This window comes from Eschscholzia californica, unplaced genomic scaffold, assembly GCF_041429995.1.
Source record: "Eschscholzia californica isolate CP2 unplaced genomic scaffold, dmEscCali1.0.p SCAF_3, whole genome shotgun sequence".
Classification (NCBI taxonomy): Eukaryota; Viridiplantae; Streptophyta; class Magnoliopsida; order Ranunculales; family Papaveraceae; genus Eschscholzia; species Eschscholzia californica.
The window spans coordinates 52,345,594-52,364,562 of NW_028238420.1; the positions used below are offsets into that span (position 1 = coordinate 52,345,594).

General features: G+C 35.8%; 2 protein-coding genes across 4 annotated transcripts; both read left to right on the top strand.

Moving 5' to 3' along the window:
- Positions 1-1,547: 1,547 nt before the first annotated feature.
- On the top strand, positions 1,548-7,369 carry JAC1 (J-domain protein required for chloroplast accumulation response 1). 3 transcript variants are annotated; one of them, XM_086672091.1, is made up of 9 exons: positions 1,548-2,428; positions 3,484-4,241; positions 4,333-4,745; positions 4,857-4,968; positions 5,129-5,208; positions 5,398-5,463; positions 5,546-5,623; positions 6,211-6,387; positions 7,124-7,369. In XM_086672091.1, exons 1-9 carry the CDS (start codon positions 1,983-1,985, stop codon positions 7,160-7,162), a joined length of 2,169 nt encoding a protein of 722 aa, XP_086528217.1. In that variant the 5' UTR covers positions 1,548-1,982; the 3' UTR covers positions 7,163-7,369. The 3 variants fall into 3 exon arrangements, with proteins under 3 accessions (XP_086528217.1, XP_086528215.1, XP_086528216.1); XM_086672089.1 differs by having other exon boundaries at positions 1,642-2,428; positions 6,578-7,369; XM_086672090.1 differs by having other exon boundaries at positions 1,642-2,428; positions 7,096-7,369.
- Positions 7,370-10,456: 3,087 nt separating this feature from the next.
- On the top strand, positions 10,457-18,688 carry LOC147551693 (beta-glucosidase 10-like). The gene is made up of 13 exons (XM_086672092.1): positions 10,457-10,817; positions 10,895-10,958; positions 11,962-12,020; positions 12,496-12,571; positions 12,652-12,723; positions 12,830-12,917; positions 13,450-13,705; positions 14,532-14,647; positions 14,728-14,948; positions 16,853-16,887; positions 16,976-17,063; positions 17,368-17,458; positions 18,185-18,688. The coding sequence occupies exons 1-13, from the start codon at positions 10,665-10,667 to the stop codon at positions 18,444-18,446; spliced, it is 1,581 nt and encodes a 526-aa protein (XP_086528218.1). The 5' UTR covers positions 10,457-10,664; the 3' UTR covers positions 18,447-18,688.
- The last annotated feature ends 281 nt before the right edge of the window (positions 18,689-18,969 follow it).

Genomic DNA, 18,969 nt, shown 5'->3' on the forward strand with positions numbered 1-18,969 from the left:
TCTTCATATTCTATAATGCTCTCCATATTGTTTCTTTGAGCCAATTTTGAAAACTCCTCATAGTACTCACTCACTGAACGCAACCTTTGTCTACAGTTGTGGTATATCCTTAACAAGTGTTGTTGATAATCAAGAGGTAAGAACCACTCCTTCAAGTTCTCTTTTATAGACGGCCAACTCTGAATTGGAGCCCTTCCTTGTCTCTTCCTTAGAAGTTGTAATTGATCCCACCAATCTGCAGCACTACCTCTAAGTCTATAAACAATGATTTTAACTACCTGCTCATTGAGAATAGTAGCACACTTATTAGTGACATGTCGTTCGACCTTATCTAACCAATCGAAAAACTCTTCAATAGTTGAATACCCATCGAAAATTGGTATTTCTTCGTTGATCTTATACTCATTATACTCTCTACGTGGGTACACTTGAACTGAAAAACTGTTACCATGATAGTAATTCTCCATATTGAGTGATTGATAACAAAATAGAGAATACTAATAATAATCTGATTTTTTTTTTTTTTTAAACTAACTTTAGATGCATCTTTGGCAAATCCATCGATGTGTTCTAAAGTGATCTTCGCGTAGATGATATCGAACCAGGCAAATCCTCGCTCTTGATGCCAACTAACGCAGCGGAAAATTCCGGAAAGAATTAGAACTCCGTCTAAAACTTTTAAAACTCAGAAAAAGTCTTAGAACTCCGTCTAAAGACTATAGAACCGAAAGTATAAGAAGTAATACTAAAATACTGAAATTTTATTGATTGAATTGAATGAATAAAACAACTACTGAATCCCCTTTATATAGACATTAGAGTTTTCCTAAACCTAAACAGACTCTAATTAACAATTTCTAATAAATAAAATACTAGTTTCCTAAACCTAATCATATACTAATAACAACTTCTAAATAAATAAAATACTAGAATCTGAAACCTAGAAGGTTTCCTAAAAATATAAAATTACTAAAATTAACAATTCTCTACTAAAAAAAATAGGAAACTACTAAAATAACCTATTTGATGATATATAAGATTTTCAGAAATTCTTCTGAAAATCTCCCTGCATCATATAATTTCAGTATAAAACAAACGATGTGAATCAGTTGGCTCTAAGCTACATGCACTAGATATCGTAGAGTCGAATTCCCTTTGTTGTGCCATCTTTAATTTTGTATAATTTTTTATAATAAAAATGGAAACTAGTTAGCCCCTTAAAAAGTTCAATTGGTCGGGCCTTGGCGCTAGTGTCACAAAAGTGTTAAATCCAAGTGTAGATAGCGAAGTAATAAACTCGGTAAGACCGAGGTCGATTTACATGAATTGTATATTTAATTATAAGACACAATTGCTATTACTATTGCTAAACTCTTTATTTTCTTTCTGACTCCTTTATTCCTTTGTTTCTAGTGTGGTGGTGAACTGGTGGTGGTGGTGGGGTGAGGCGGTAGAGGCTGCAATAGTGGTTTGGTGGTGGGATGACGTCGGAGATGTCCCTCAATCAATTGGCATATGGACATCAAAGTCGAAAAGCTAACATTTTTAGGTGTCCCTTTACACCAAGTATGGTCCCTCGGTCCCTCCACACATGCGGCCATACGAAATTAGAGGTAAGAAAAAGTGTAGTTGCAGAAAAAGAGGGTGGGTATAGCAAAATTGTGCAAATCGGGCGCCAAACTCTCTTGTCTCTTTCTCTCTCTAAAAAAATGGCTATTGCTCTTCAATTCCACTCCTTATCCAAGATTTTTGAAGCATCTTCAATTTGTGGATCCAAATTATACAGTCTTAAACTAACCCCACTTCCTTCGTCTTATTCTCCCCAAACTCCATATTTTTACTACTCCTTCTCTCTCTCTCTCTCTTCTTCCTCACCCCAATTTTATAAATTTCAATCTCTCAAACTTGTTCTGAGTTCTCTGAAACTTGAATTTCCCGCCAATCAGGGCTGAGTTAACTTGATTATTATTATTGGAATCGAAATGGAGAGATTTTCTCTTAGAGAAAAAGTATTATTAGGATCAAGCCCTAGAAGATCATTTGGTTCGCCTAAGATTCAATCAAAAAGTTCAGAAATGGATTTCAATGATGTGTTTGGTGGTCCACCAAGACGTTCTTCAATGCATGAATGGCGTAATAGTGAAGAAGAAGAAGAAGATGAAGCTAGTTCATCTCTTACTCCTTGGTCTGGTTTAAATGAGAAACCAGTTTTTGGAGAAGAAAATCTAAATCGAAGGAGTTTCCCTAAAGATGATTTCTTTGATGATATTTTTAGAGGTGATGAGAATTCGATTTCTACAACTCCTAGTAGGCATAGTAGAGATGCTTTCTTTTCGAATCCGTCTTCTCGGATTCTAAGTCCTGCTCGTCCATTGCCTCCTCAATCTGAATCATTTGGTGGTGGTTCATCACTTCCTGTATTACTCAGGTTATATATATCCGTTTCATACTTGATTGAGTTTAATCTTGTTAGTTATATTCATCTATGTTGTATATTGTCCTTTTAGAAAATCTGAACCTAGGTTTCTAATTTGTCTAATTTCTTTGAGATAGTAAGATTCGAGCCCTGGTGTTGCATGTTACCACCCAATCAAAGTGGGTTTCAAATCTGAAATTTCCAGATTTTGAATCTTGTTTGAAATAGATTATACTGCATCTGTACTCATAGCATTCTTCTTTGATTTTCACCAAGGGAGAAGGATGTTATGGTTTGTATAAACTTTGTGAATGGCCAAATTGGTTATGACCAGAGAGACCCTAGATATTGTTCATTTGGTTACGAGACTTCTCTTTGTTCATGTGGGACTGGGTCACACGGCCTCCCCACATGTGTGGTTCTTTGAGCCTAGCACTTCTTTTTGCACCTTAGAAGGTGTGAATCGTATGTGACTTTTTTGTCTATCACATGTTAGCCTATCTCTGACACCCTATTAAGTTTGTGGACATTTAACTCAAAATCAATTTGCAATTTGTAGAGAGGCGTTAAATATAATTTACTTGGTCACGAGATTTCCCTTTGTCCATATGGGACTATTCTCATAGAATTTATATATTATTCAAGGTAAACATTAATCTTACTTTAGCACAAGTGTTAGTGTAAAATTTGTTGGATTCAAAATTTTGATTCATGTGAAGGAGTTTTGACATATACTAAGTTAGGTCGAAGTTCTGTACTTCTGTTCATTTCACAAAAAGAAGAAATTCTGTTGTTTTTCCTGCAACTTTTTTACTTCCATTGAAAGATTTTCAATGCCCCTGGTTTCCGGTGTTGGTATTTCTACATTTCAGATACTCATTCTTTGCTAATAGCAACTTGTGTCTTTATCTTTAATCAAAACCAACCGACGCCTGTCATGACCGTTTTCTATTCATAGTTTCTACCTTGTTGTACATGTATATATCAAATGCTGCTTTCATACTATTTATTTGTGTGATATTCTGATCGAGTTCTTGTTGTTCACTTGGATTACTTTGAATTTTCAGTCTTCCCGCAAAACTAGCCAAAGGGGTGGACCAAGCATTTGCCAGCCCTACTAAGACAATTAAAAGCAAAGAAGGTTCTTCAAGTGGACCTGGTAGTCCATCTTCACTAAGTTCCTCTAGTATTTCATCTTCAATAGTTCAAAATCGCCAAGACTTGAGAAATGATGTGCTTCCTTCTCGTGGCAGAACCACTTCATCTCGTGAATCTTATCTCAAGAACGAGGGGCTATCTAAAGCTGTCAAATCCGATAAGCAGAACTCTGGAATAAAAGATTTGAGTAGTTCAGTAGTTAATAGCAATGTCAATGACCAATTTCACTTCTCTATATACAAATGGCCGAGCAAAGGAATACCAATTGAGGTGAAGCTTCGAGGAGGAAACAAAATAATCTCAGAAGGAAAGGATAACACTGCATGGGTAGAAAGTAAATTATTTATTCCAGTCGTGCACGGAATCGAGATTTCCTCCCAAAACCAAGATAATACTTCAGGCATACCAGGTCTTAATACAATGAAGAAAGATACACGAAGTTCATCTAAGTTTGCTGAAGATGCACATCAATCAGAGCCTATCATCAGTTCTGCATCACGCAAGGCAGGAATAGGCATTAGACCTGACTTTGGTGCATCTGGTGTCGTAATGGATATAGGTTTACCTAGGTTTACGGAGAGAGACATCACTGTTCCTAAGGAAGAGTCGCTCGTAACTGAGTCGAAACCTTCAGATCATGTGGGCAAGGATGAAAGGAGTTCACACGGTAATTCAGAACAACTCAGTTGACTTTGTCGAATCACTTAGATATCTTCTAACTGCATTTTGGTGTTTCAATAATTCTTGTATGTGTGTAGGAAAGATGGTTAAACAGGATGGAATGAAGGAAGGCACAGTGAAGAGAGTTGATATGTCAGCTAGAAATGCTGACAGTAAAAAGGTGAAGAAACAGAATGAGAAGCAGAACCTCTCAAATCTTTCTGAAGTGACCATCTCTAGCTCGAATCATTCAGCTGCTAGTTCAAAAAGCAAACTTGTTGGAAACAAAGTCAAGGGGAAGGTTAAAGAATTTGTCAAGGTTTTCAATCAGGAATCTCCTCTAAAACACTTTTCTCGTGATGAAGCTACAATTGAGACCACCAGGGTCAAAGGTGCAGTTGCAAGTAAATTAGAGGATCGTGTAACAAGTGTTGATGAAACCAAGGCAGATAACAAAGATAAGGTGGTCAACCTGAAGAACAAAAGAATATCAATTGATACCCAAGTTGTGGTAAAATCATTTATTTTAGCGACACATTTATGAACTAATACGCCTTCTTCTTATTTTGACCATCACTTTTTGTTGATCAAGAAACTCAGCAAATATTAGTAATTGTTTCAGGGGGATCAAGATATGAGACAGGCAGAAACACCACGTGATGGAATAAACAAAGCGCCCCAGAAAATTCATGATGCGTCACCTGAAAGAAATAGCAACCCAACCTCATGTTCTGGTTAGTCTTATAACTTCAAGTTATAATTGAGACCCTTTTTAGCTTAGAAGTTTGTGAATTCTACATTTCTCTTGACTCACGAATACTCAACTTGATTGTGCATATTGGTATGTAATATTTCATATATACATCAATGCACTAAATCATCCGTTTTTGGCAGAACCAATTCCTGAAGTTTTTGTATCTGTTGTTGACAACATGGATGAATCACGTTACGAAGATCTTCAACCTTACTCCCTGGTATGTCATTCAATTTATATAGATTAATTTGCATTTTGTTTTATCCAGCTGCTACTTCTCTAAATTCTAGTTAGAGTTTCAATTGTTACTTGATTTGTTGCCGTGTTTACGACACAAATCTTAGTAAGTGACCTCTTAAGCTCCTATGTATCTTTTGGGTGATTCTGTTTAATTTTGTACACCGAACAGGCAGAAGAACTACCTCCCAAGCACGATGAACATTCAGAAACTGCTAAACATGTTGAAGAAATCCAAGTAATACAGGAAAAACTCAGTTGTTTTCTTATGGTGTCACTTTTTAGTTGTTGCTGAAAGATGGATTGTGTTTTTATTGCAGAATTCAGATGCTAAGATACGAAAATGGTCAAACGGGAAACAGGGAAATATTCGGTCGCTGTTGTCAACACTACAATACGTTAGTTACTTCTCTGTCTCAAAAGCGGTTTTATTAAAAATTAGAATATATGTTGTTAATTATTGGTGGTCAAGGGGCCATGTTGGCACGAATACGGTCCGATACGGCACAGACCGTGCCAACTGTATTGTTTCTGCCTTTGAATCTTAGGTTCCCAGGGACATGTAACCGACTCATCGGGCACGGGTTATACGGCACGACCCCTATGACACTGCCAATGGAAGTATACTTGGCTGATTTGAAGCACATTGGAGTGGGGGTGGGAGGGGGGTTGTGAAAATACTTCAAACTAAAAGAAAATCAAAATTCAAAAATCAGTCAAAAAGAAAATCAATTTAAATGTCTAAAGTATCTAACATAACAAACATTATAGTTGTATAAAGAAAAAGAATAATCCAGAAAAACAAAACCAAAAAGAGTTACGAAATCTGGGGAACAAGGGCTTGGCACAACATGGCACATTGGCCACCTTACTTTACGCGGCAATAAATGATTCTATTTTCCTTTTTCATTTATAATATAAGAATCGATTCTTTCATTTGAGTAATTTTTGTTGTTCAATTACATAGTTTTATACTGAAACACAGGTTCTATGGCCTGAGAGTGGATGGAAGCCAGTGCCTCTAGTTGACATAATTGAAGGAAACTCTGTGAAACGAGCTTATCAAAAAGCTTTACTGTGCTTGCACCCAGATAAGCTGCAGCAAAAAGGTGCTACACCAAATCAAAAACATATAGCAGAAAAAGTTTTCGACATGTTACAGGTAAACGAAAATATATATGTTATTTTTCTGCTTGATAATTAAACAATTGGATATCTTATAACTATAACACCACGTTTCCGCGCATGAAAGGAATAGCAATCTCATAATGTGATTCCTAGTAATCGAATACTCTGCTTAAATGTTTGATTTGGTCGGGAATATGATTGGTACAAATTGATTTCGTTTATAGATTACTCGATTGACGAATCCAAGGGAAAGAAAATCGCAAACCCAGTACCCACTCATCCCCCTGCATTTCGGAATCCCCCTCTGGAGGTATCCTATTCCGCAGGAAGTGCGATTCCTAATGCACTTCAGGGTACTAATCACCAATTGGATTCCTAGTAATCTCATTTCATTTCTGTGTTCTAAAACTGGCCTAATATAGCACCCGCATTCTTTCAAGTTTTGGGTCATAACTTTTTACCCCAATAATATACAGTTTCGCTTGCCATTTCTTCCCTTTCTCTCTTAAACCTATAAGATATAAATATATATACATAACCAAACATAGAAACTAATGCATATTTATTGGTAATATTCGGGAAGAACTGAGAACTGGGGCTGTCTTTTCTGTTTTAATGAAAAGAGAAATTTTGTTTAACCTCTTCCACCTGCTGTTAGAGACAGTTTTTAATTAGAAACATCAAACTTATTCTTCACTCATTTATTCCTTATCAGATACATTGTTTTCTTTCTTTTGAACAGGCAAAATTTAACCTACTTTATCTTACAGGAAGCTTGGGAACATTACAATTCACTTGGTTCACTCTGACAAAGGGATGATGCTTCATTATAATTTTTAATTTTCTCTCTGGGATAGCAATATTGGTGGTTAATTGTATATAGGGTTTATACAAGTTTTAAGTGTTAAAAGATGTGTTAAGATTAAATTTGATTCATGCCAAGCTGAGTTTAAAGAACATTTAAGTAGGTGTTTTTCCATTCGTTAAATTATATATGGAGTAACTGAAGTTTTTCATTTTTATTTCTCACTTTTGGTTTTCTTTTCCCAAAATTATGGGGATGAATTTAGAGCATCTCCAATGCAAAACTCAAAAAAAACTTTATTCATCATATGTGTCAAGTTCCAATTGAGATTCTCACTCCTACGTGGCGTTAATAGAGATCCTCAATTTTTTTTTATCTCCAATGCAAAACTTTAAACTTATCTTATTTACTTATGTGGCATATGTGGCATAGTTATTTTTGTAAATAAATAATTAGTTATTTTAGAAAATATAGAAGACTTGATTTCTATTGGTTGAAAATTAAATATTGATGAGTTGGACAATTAGAGATATCTCAAGAGGACACTCTATTGAGATATCTCTATTCCACCCTCGACACGTCATCTTTGAGATCCAAATAGAGTGTTGCATTGGAGATGATTTTTAAGAAAAAACTCTAAAAATCATACGTGGCACTCGGAGTTTCTAAGATTGTGTGTTGCATTGGAGATGCTCTTATAGCTCATATTTGTGTTTTGGGGGAGACAGAAAATTGCAAAAACTAGCAAGAAAATAAAGATGTACCTTTGCAACAAAAATCAAAATAAATGAAGATGTACCAATTAAAAGGGGAGGATAATTTTAGAGATGATAGGAAACTAGGCCCAATGAGGAATAATATTTGAAAAAAATCATTTCGTAAAAGTATAATTTTACTTTCGAAATGAAACTTGAACTTGAATTCTTCTCCACTACAATTCCCGCCTAAATTAACGTGAAAAATATATTTGAAAATTTCTGAACAAATCTTAATTTGCTCTGAATAATTTTATAAATTTTTAAACAAATTCGTTTGTGCTCAAAATTGTTTTGCGAAAATGTTTTGCATTTGGCAAACACATTGAGTGACACTAACTTTTTCTAAAACATTTTTTCATTTGTCTTGTGAAGAAAGAAATGGTTTTTGCATTTTTTTTGTTTTGCTTGCGACAAAAACATTTGGTCTAATACATTTTTTTATTTTGTCTCTTGCAAAAATTAAAATGTTATGTATATTATCATTTGTATTTGACAACCCATTAACGACAAATAATATTTTGGCTATATGTTGGTAACAACATAATTATATATGTTATCAATATTTTATAACAAGTCAGACCGATTATATATGCTGTCAACATTTTATTTTTATAACAACATAATTATACATGTCGTCAACAGTTTATAACAAGTCAAGACAACAGTTAACATAGTCAGTCTTGTTAACAATAAAATTATATATGTTGTCAACGTTTTATAACAAATCAGACAAAAATAAAGGGTAGAAAGGGATTGGGTAAAAATAAGACTATCTCCAGATGGGAAAAACAATACAGAGATCTGTGTCTGGGTTTGACTTGAAGTAATTTTAAAAGTTGATATCAGTGACTTTTTTTTCCTATTTGGACCAGTTTTTTTAGACTTTTCATTAAAAACTGAGAGGCATACAGAGAAGGTTGGGAATGGATTTAAATTCAGGAGTAGCAATTGAGTTAATAAAGCGACCTGGGAGCTTGCCACGCCACCCTGTTTGTCAGAGCCTGAACGAGTCCATAGGCACTTGTTATGTGGCTTGGGCTGTTGGGCATGCCTGATCTGATAGGGCAGAGGCAGACATACATAATCGCCAAGCCACCCGATCTGAGAATGCGGATGTACACAATCGAGGCATGGGCATCATTCCCCCACATGTGTGCCCACCGGAATAGTTTGACCACTGATGTCCTAAAGTGGTCGATAATGTTCACATAAACTCCAAAAATCTAGAGGTTTCAGGTAATGAATCTTAGAAGAGATGAATTCTTTTGGTTATTGAACTTGAGTTTTAAGGTATGTAATTGTGTTTTAGGTCATAGTTTAGTTGGCCTTTACGCTCGTTCTTGTAAGAGTTTAAATTAGGTGGGTATCGTGCGTACCACATCTTTGATGTATCAATGTCATTATAATGACAAGATTCTTCACATTCCAACCATGAGATTGCGATATGTTGTTACTCTTTGATTCGATAATTTTTGTTAAGATAAGAGATACAAGAAACGTTGATAAATATTAATTCACTGCCACATTCTTTTTCAATTTTAAATCGCAGTCGAGCCGATTTGGTTTCAAAATCGGCTCAAATCCATCGATCCCTAAAGCCCCGAAAACGATTGAGTACAACTCAAATCAGACTGTCTTGGGCAGAATTTTTCAACAAATTTTTTCTCAAGCCCACTGAATTCAACTCCAGTTTCAACTTAAAAACATTGGTGTTGAACTTGGTAGATCTTGAGCTGAATTTTTCGACAATTTTCGATCCGAGTCAACCGAATTCAAAGCAAATTAAAATTGATGGATCTTGAGCTGAATGAATTTTATAAGAAAATTCGACCCGAAACCACCGATTTGGGGGTGCCTGTAACTTTACTACAGTCAAAAAAGTTGTAGGTTCGCCAATAACACTACAGGAGACACCTTTAAAACTTTCCCCTGATTAAATCACCAATTTGGGACCCATAAGAGTAATTCCAATCTTGAAGGGGCTTAGATCCAAAAACTACTTTTTCTTTGATATAATTAAATCAAAGGGTTGTACTTCAAAAATCAACTCTAACCTTGATGGAGTTTAGACCTAAAAATTGTGCATTTGTGAAACACGTGTGAGAGTTATTTGCAGGTGTATGAAAACACATGTTGATATTATGTATGTACCAACCACGTGTGTGAACTATTTTCATTTTTTTTTAACATTCCATCTTTTTTTTTTCTTCTGAAATTACATGTTGGTTTCCTATCTATAAGGAACCAACCCAATGAGCGGTTGAATTAGCCCCAACTGCCAGAGTCAGAAGATTGCGCGGTTGGGGCTAATCCAATTACCAAGAGACTTCCCTTACATGAGTGTTGGGAGTCCAACGGTCATGTGGGGGAAGCGCACTGTTTGACTCTACATTGAGAATCGACTGAACATCCCTAAATTTGAGCCTTAACGCAGTCCCAAGGGGCCAGGTTGAACTATAGGGGCTGAGGCCTAAATTTTAGATTTTGGCCCCAGTCCCTATGATTGGATTTGCTGTGACGTCTAATTATGAAAAAATAAAATAAAAAGGGAAAGTAGAGGCCAAATCGGCATGCAGGTCATTTGTGATTTGGTATTTTAGGTGTATATGGTATATGGATAAGTTTCCCTTTCTATCCACTCAAAAGGAATACCACCGTTTCAATTCAATTGTTCAGTATATAAATTAATGGAAAAAGTTAAGTGACATAAATAACTAGAGAGAGAGAGAGAGAGAGACAGAGAAAAAGATGATGGTGTCTTGCCCTTTCTCTTGTTTGTCTTTAATAATTCTTATTTTGATAGGTTTAACAGAAGTGGGTTTTGCCCAAAACATCAAAAAAATAAGCAGAGATGACTTCCCCAACAACTTCATTTTTGGTTCTGGAAGCTCAGCTTATCAGGTTTGATTTTATTCTCATTAATCATTATTATTATTATTATTATCATTTGAACTTATTTCTCATAGAATTAAGAATAGGTTGAAGGGGCAGCAAATGAGGATGGAAGGACTCCTAGCATTTGGGACACTTATACCCATTCTGGTTAGCTTTAACTTTGTGTTTGTATTGATGAATTATCAAGTTTTTTGTTTCATGTATCTCAATTCAATTGTGTTTTTTTGTTTAGTTTATTCTATTAATAGTGTTTTTCTTTTTCATCCCAAATTGAATTTTGCCAATAAATGAATGTGGTATTAGTATAAGGATACTCAAAATGGTCATGGGTTGGGTAATAAAAGGATGAAACAGTCATGAAGCTACAATGACTTAGAATTTACTGAGAGTCTTACTCAATACATTGATAAGCACGGTTTGTGCCTTCAGATTTAAATCATTGAGATTTACAAAAAACAGTTGAGAGAGTATATGGTCGGGAAGATGCCACATCAACGTCTGAGTCAGACTCTGATTAACACTCGACGGTTTTCCTTTGAGAGTGTGAATGTGTTAGTGGGAGAATTGTACAATAAGTGTGTGAATTTCTCATTCTTGTGGTAGACTTGGAAAAAGAAACACAAAACTCCGGCCATACCCGGAAAGGTCAAAAGATTACATCACCCACATCATTGTATCCCAAGCAGTTGGGAAGTCCACATACACCAATAATTTAGCCTAGTCCTTTCCAGTCCAATGAAACAAGAGTTGCTTCTACAGCCTCAATAGCAAGCTAGGCTACGATGTTCTTATCCTTGAAGGTGACACCACTTTTATCTTTCCATTGCCCCAAGAGGTCACATGAGGCATTTACCTTCCAAATTTTATGTGGTCGAACTTTTACATAGTTTTTTCTGTTTGAATGTTTTATGTAAATAGCGTACTATTGTTCATTCATAAACGCTGTGTCCCTTCTTAGTCTTTTTACATATCCGCCGATTACCTAGTTCATTTGTCGATGTTGACAAAATTTATAAATGGGTACAAGTTGTGTATGTTATTATTTATTAAGTTGATACTTAATTTGGAGCATCATTTGATTTATTCATTCTCTCGACTTGGACATAATTGTGTAGCACCGTCCATAAGAAAAAAAATGTCTGAGTTGCAGGAAAAATGGCAGACGAAAGCAATGGTGACGTAGCATCTGACCAATATCACAAATATAAGGTGTGTATGTAAGATCCTTGTTTCGTATCTATTAAAATGATAAGATGACTAGCTTATTTACTAATGACTTCATAGTTTTAGTATAACAACTAGGCAGCTTATCGAATATCGATTTGGTATTCTGTCATGAAATCTCACAAGAAAAGGATCAAGAGGTTGCCAATTCCACTCATAACAAAAGGCTTTTTCTTTCATTGTTGTTACACATTTTCCCTTTGAATGTTCCATAGAGTATGAAAAAGAGTATAACTCAATTAATAGTGAAGCTCAAACGACTTGGAACTTGTTTTACTTAACCCTCTTTTGAGTTTTGTTTTAGGCAGTTAATAATCAAATAAATTGAATCTCTCTCTCTCTCTCTCTCTCTCTCTCTCTCTCTCTCTCTCTCTCTCTCTCTCACACACACACACACAATACGCACACGGATGAATTTTTCGCAATCTCTTAATCTACTTTTATATAACTATTGTTGCAGGAAGATGTGAAACTCATGGTAGATATGGGCCTAGATGCGTACAGATTCTCCATATCATGGTCGAGGCTTATTCCAAGTATAATCGCTAACTTGAAATACCTAGGTTTCAGCTTTCCAAAGAAAAGCTTGTGATACTTGTCTGACTTGCTTCTACAGATGGGAGAGGAACTGTCAATCCAAAAGGCTTGCAATACTACAACAACCTTATCAATGAACTCATCAGCCATGGTAAGATCAAATGTTCCATTATAACTTTAACTCAATACTATATTAGTCTATTAGGACTTAAGGATTGTGGTCAAATAATTAAACACACCTATTCTATTTTGAGCAGGAATTCAGGCACATGTTACTCTGTTTCATTATGATCTTCCTCAAGCACTCGAAGACGAGTACGGAGGATGGTTAAGTCGAAAGATTGTGTAATTTTCTCAAACTTATCTGTGTTATAGACTTAGAGCATCTCCAATGCAAAACTCAAAAAAATCTCTATTCGTCCTATTTGTCAAGTTCCAATTCAGATTCTCACTCTTAGGTGTCGAAAATAGAGATCCTCAATTCTTGTATGTCTCCAATGCAACACTCTAAACTCTTTTATTTTACTTACGTGTCATGGTTATTTTTGTAAAAAAATAATTAGTTATTTTGGAAATATACGAAGACTTGATTTCTATTGGTTGAAATTTAAATATTGATGAGTTGGACAATTAGAGATATCTCAAGAGGACACTCTGAAAATAGAGTGTCCTCTTGAGATATCTCTATTCCACTCTCGACACATCATCTTTGAGATCTTAGTTGAGTTTTGCATTGGAGATGATTTTTTAAGAAAAACTCAGAAAATCCTATGTGGCACTCCGAATTTCTAAGATTGAGTTTTGCGTTGGAGATGCTCTTATAGCTCTGTTTACTTTGAGTGTCAATTGATGATCCTTTTTGGGCGGATCGATGCAGGAAAGACTTCACAGCATATGCAGATGTGTGTTTTAGAGAATTTGGCGACAGAGTTTCTACTTGGACTACTCTAAATGAAGCGAATGTGTTTGTTTTGGGAAGCTATGACTTGGGAATTTTGCCGCCTCAGCGGTGCTCTTCACCGTTTGGGTTCAACTGCACGAGCGGCAACTCCACAACAGAACCATATATTGCTGCTCATAATATTTTACTAGGTCATGCTTCAGCTGCAAAGCTTTACAAGAGAAATTACCAGGTATTAAATAACCTCCCAAATCCTAAGAACAAATTTTTTATGTAAATTTGCGGGGAATCCAACTCGATATCAATTGGTGTTGAGTTAGATGCCCTAGATATTTGATGCAACACGTAATGCGCAAAAGATAAAGTATAGAGATCACTCCTCTATTGATTGAATCAAATGAAATACTACTGAATAATTAAGTTGTTTGTTAAAGATGAAATAAAGGCCTATTTATAGGCTTTAAACCCTAAAACAATAGAAGTCTACAGATACCAAAACTCTAAAACAAGTAAAATATGGAAACTGCTAAAACTAGGAAAAGTAGAAAATCCTCCCGTAGGTCATCTAAAAAGCACTTTTGGGGAGGATCCATCGGGATCATAGGTCACTTATCCATGCACGCGTGACCGCCTCGTCGATACGCCACTTTCAATGTATTGTAAGCCTTAATCGGAGGTCATATGCACAAGTTATGATAGTTCTAGTGAAGAGGAGTGGCGGTCCCACTTAAAATAAAATGCTAATGCTGTAGCATGTGCTGCATCAATTTTTATATATTGATCATGAAAATATCCTTGGTCCAGGCGGGGTTATTCTCATACCCACCTCACATTTTTTTTGTTGAGTGATGTGGAGTGCTTGTCGCCTATGGGCCGATCACGTGTTGGCCTGTCCAACTCAAAATCAATTGAAAATGAGTGGAGAAACACTAAATATTATATTTGTGACCATGAGAGTACCCTTTGTCTATGCGAAAGCAGCGAAACAATTCTCACATTCTTGATAAATTTTTAGGATAATATCGTTATGATTTTGAGTTAAGGAGACGGTGATGCAGGCCAAACAACGTGGACTTATCGGGATGAACTTGTTCGGTTACTATTTGGTTCCTCTTACAAACACAACTGAAGATATAGCTGCAACTCAAAGGGCCAATGATTTCTATATTGGTTGGTGAGTCTTCTACTGATATTAACTTAAAAGAAGTCTTAAAAGAAGTTGATCAATGTTAGATTTACTATCCCTAATTTCAGGTTTACGAATCCTTTGGTTTTCGGAGACTATCCCGATGTGATGAAGAAGAATGCTGGCTCAAGGATTCCTGCTTTCTCCGCAGATGAATCACAATTAGTTAAGGGATCAGCTGACTTCTTTGGGCTTAACCACTACGTAACTGTAAGTGTGAAGGACAATCAGGAGAGCCTCAAGAACCAAGAAAGAGATGTCGGGAGAGACATGGCTGCCACATTTATATGTATGTTTCTCTTGTTCACTATCTCATTTGTAGGTATTATGTTAAAAAAACAATTAGATTTGCAGGCACCAAGTCACACTGTCTTCGAGTGAATAGCTCGTGGCCGTCCAATCCAAATCCATTTTTAACAGCCTAATTCATCTTTTCATTATTGTAAAGACTATAAAATTACAAATATACAACTAGGTAGTGCCTCACTTCAACATAATAGTAACCTCGACCGTGTTTTCACCAACTCTTACCATATATTAATCAATAAATATACTACATAACTTGAACATAATATTTATTTTAAACATAGGTCACATACTCTTTTCTAGTTCAAACTGAATTCCCACATTTTAAAGTTTCAAACGTAACAACTAACTTGGTAATTTAGCCTGGGATGGGTTCAGGCTACTCCATATCCCAAGTCTCAACTACTTAGCCAGATTTTACCAAGATCTTAATGGGTTAAAACTCTAACTGATAACAAACATGATCTATATGGATAGAGACCATTCTCACTGAAAATAACCCTTGCGTCATCTCCACTCAAGTTCCAACACTAGTGCAAGCGTAGTGTATACATAAAGGAAGTTACAATGTCCATTGTTTGACAAACAAGGGGGTGCAAAAGTACAGATCATTTTATCCTAGCTTCCCTTCTTGACTCCCTCCCTGTCTATATTGATCCTATGATATCTGGAGCGCAAATTGCTTTTGTACTTGGTACGCGATACTCTACCATGTGAGTATTCGGTTCGCTGGACATACGTCTTTTTTATGCTATTTTTGGTTGCATTATGCATTGGACTATTTTCCTCGACAATACATGTGACGCCTCATGTAAGTCACAATTCACCATGGCTTTCTATAGAAGAAACTCAGTCCAAGCTCATAATCAGACTAAGTCTAAAGTATAAACCCAAGTCAACTTTCTCATCTCTGGTTACAAATCAATAACAAATGCAGCGGAAGTCTGCTAAAATTTAAACTTTCTTTCACCATGCATTCTTAGAAAAATGTGGAACCGAACTACATAAAAATAAGGAGATAAGCACACCTTAGATTTTTACTGAAACCGAACTAAAAGCGACAAGGTGTATGATATATATATACACACGTGCAGTTCAAAAGGCAAGTAAGACCCAAGACCCCAAACTTGTCTGAATTAGTCTATCCTCAAACGAAATTAAATTCTTCAAATTCTGCACTTTAAATCCAAACTTGGAGAACCTGTCAAAGCATTATTACCTTACACTATACACTGCATACTAAGACAACGAAATCCAAATTCAAAAGATCTCACACCGAAACCTTCAATAAAACTTCAAGTAGCGTCTGGCTCTTGCATGTGATCGGTCAAAGTTCAAGGATTGTTGAGACTTATTCAGAAGACTGCTCAGATCTTCTAAACAAGTGACTGTCGAAAAACCTCACTCATCTGCCTCGACTCTCAAACTCGTCTGATCCCCCTAGCCGAAAATCCGGGTGTCAATCGTCATACATGTACTTTAGATACATCTATTCAAAGACATTTGATCTCTCATAAATTCTAAAATCATAAGTAGATAAATAAATGTCGTAATTAACTTCTCAACAAATTGAACTTATAGATTGTTACAAAAATAATTGCATTTAATTAAGGTTAAAAAATTCCGATACACGAAATTTGATATACTGGCCTGTAAACCCACCCAAAAATTGAAAAGGGATTCTGGTAAGAGGTAAACAAGTGGGTTAGAGTATCTGGTAACATTGTAATCATCACATTATCTGACGACATGGTTTGGGAGTTGATGTTTGCATGTAGTTTCAGTTGCCATGTCATGTTATTATTGTGGGCGTAGTCAATGATTTTTGGGCAATTGAATATGAGCTTTACAACTTACTCAGAACTTACCTAGCTATCTTTATTTCAGATCATTGGGAGGGAAAGGGAGTATTGCCTGATCAGGTAAGAATAAATGAGTTGGTTTTGAGATAATAAGTTTTTTCTTCACCCAGTTAACTCCTATGGTGCTAACAAAATGGGTTTAAATCAGTTCCCTATTAACCCATTGGGTATGCAAGGACTCCTTGAGTATTTTAAGCAAGTTTATGGGAACCCAATGCTATACGTCCATGAAAACGGTAAGAATTCTTTCCCATTTCTCACTTATTTCTCTACATTTATACATAGTACTCTGTACACAGAGGCAGAGCCACAGGTGGCCTGAGTGCCTGACCCGGGCTGAAGCCCATCTATTATGTAATAGATTGAAAAAAATGTCGTTCATTTTTTACCGTTTCTTTTATCAACTTTCAGCCCGCCCCTACATAAATTCGCCCATGTCTGTACATATAGTTATCTGTCTAACTGTCTGATCTTCCAAGTTTCTATGACTAATATCGATCGTAGATGTTATTATTAAACTAAACTGTGGTGCTGGAGCAGGTCAAAGGACACCCTTTCAAGTTGGTGTCAACGACACTCAAAGGGTAAACTATTTGGAGGGTTATATTGGAGGTTTGCTTGATGCGCTGAGGTACAATTTATTACTTTTGCCTATTTTGTGAAAATCTATTTTCTCCGAGTAGTGTTTGTTTTATTCTAAGTCAGACCCAAAAATTTGACCAAGGTCTGAATTGACTTGAGTTAGATTCTAGAATGTTTGTTTTGCCTGACTCAGTGATGTCTGACGCGTGTGACTAGCTGATTTTGGTCCATTTGAGTCAAATGATTAGATTCAGAAGAGTCATATTCAGACAATGAGCAAAAAAAACAAACACCGCCGGAAACTGCAGAGATTATGACATGCTATTCTCTACACTGTTTTGTATTCGTTTCACAAAACCTTTTTAAACAAGGATGGTATGTGCCCCACAATCAACACCCTTGAGTTAAATATGTCCCTTAGGACAAGAAAGTGAGTTTCGTTTTAGTCGATAGATATATGTATTGACATCACAAGTTGAATTCCTTTAAGCGTAGGAATGAAACTAATCTCTTATATGATGATACATATAGGAAAGATGAGACAACTTATTCAGAATCAGACAATTCAGTATGCTTAGTGTTTTTAGGTAGAGCCTTGTTTGCCTCTTCAGCTAAAGTTGGGCCTTCAACCCGAGTTTTGTAGTTTCACGTAGACCCTAGTAGACACTAGAGATACAATGCAATATTTTACATGTCCTTATCTTACCTAATCGTAAATCTTATGTGCAATATCATGACAGATTTCTCAGTTTGTCATATTCTTTGATTTTGGCAGGAATGGATCTAACACAGTGGGATACTTTACATGGTCGTTCTTAGACTCTTTCGAATTACTTGATGGTTATAAATCGCGCTTTGGCTTATATTATATAAACTTCACTGATCCTGATTTAAAGAGGCATCCTAAGCTCTCAGCTAATTGGTACTCGGATTTTCTTAATGGAGGAAGAAGAAGCATTGATACTACTACTTACAATATCATCAAATTGGAGAACAGTTCTTCGACTAAAACTGAAATTTCTCATATGTCATATTAGAGATTTTCTTTCTCACTATATTTTTTTATTGGAATAAGTTCTACCATGAATTTTACGAACATGATACTGGTTGCACAAGAAATAAGTCCTAAATCTAAAGATAGATGGATGTAATTTTTCAGCTTTTCTGCAATTTATGAGAGATTCTACTCCTATAATATCTTGATTTTATTTCATGTATAAACTGCAATCTAACTGGGTAAACATTCATTCTCAAAGATCAATGATGTAGTTTTTTTTAATCTTTGAGGAGTAGTATTTTCTTTATTGCTTTTCAATTACGCGGTGTCGCAACCTTGATATTTTCACATGGTATCATAAATTGAAGGTTATTTTTCCCAGAATTAATGGATGTTCATAGTCACTTGATTCTTCAGAATCTCGAACATACACGCCTTTCGATCTCTTTAATTTAAGGGTTCACTGACTCAGGTTGGACCAATTGTCCTTTCACTTGCCGTTCCACCACTGGATAGCCTTTTCTCTTCGTGTTCTAAGAAACAACTGAAGTTTCTTTGTCTTG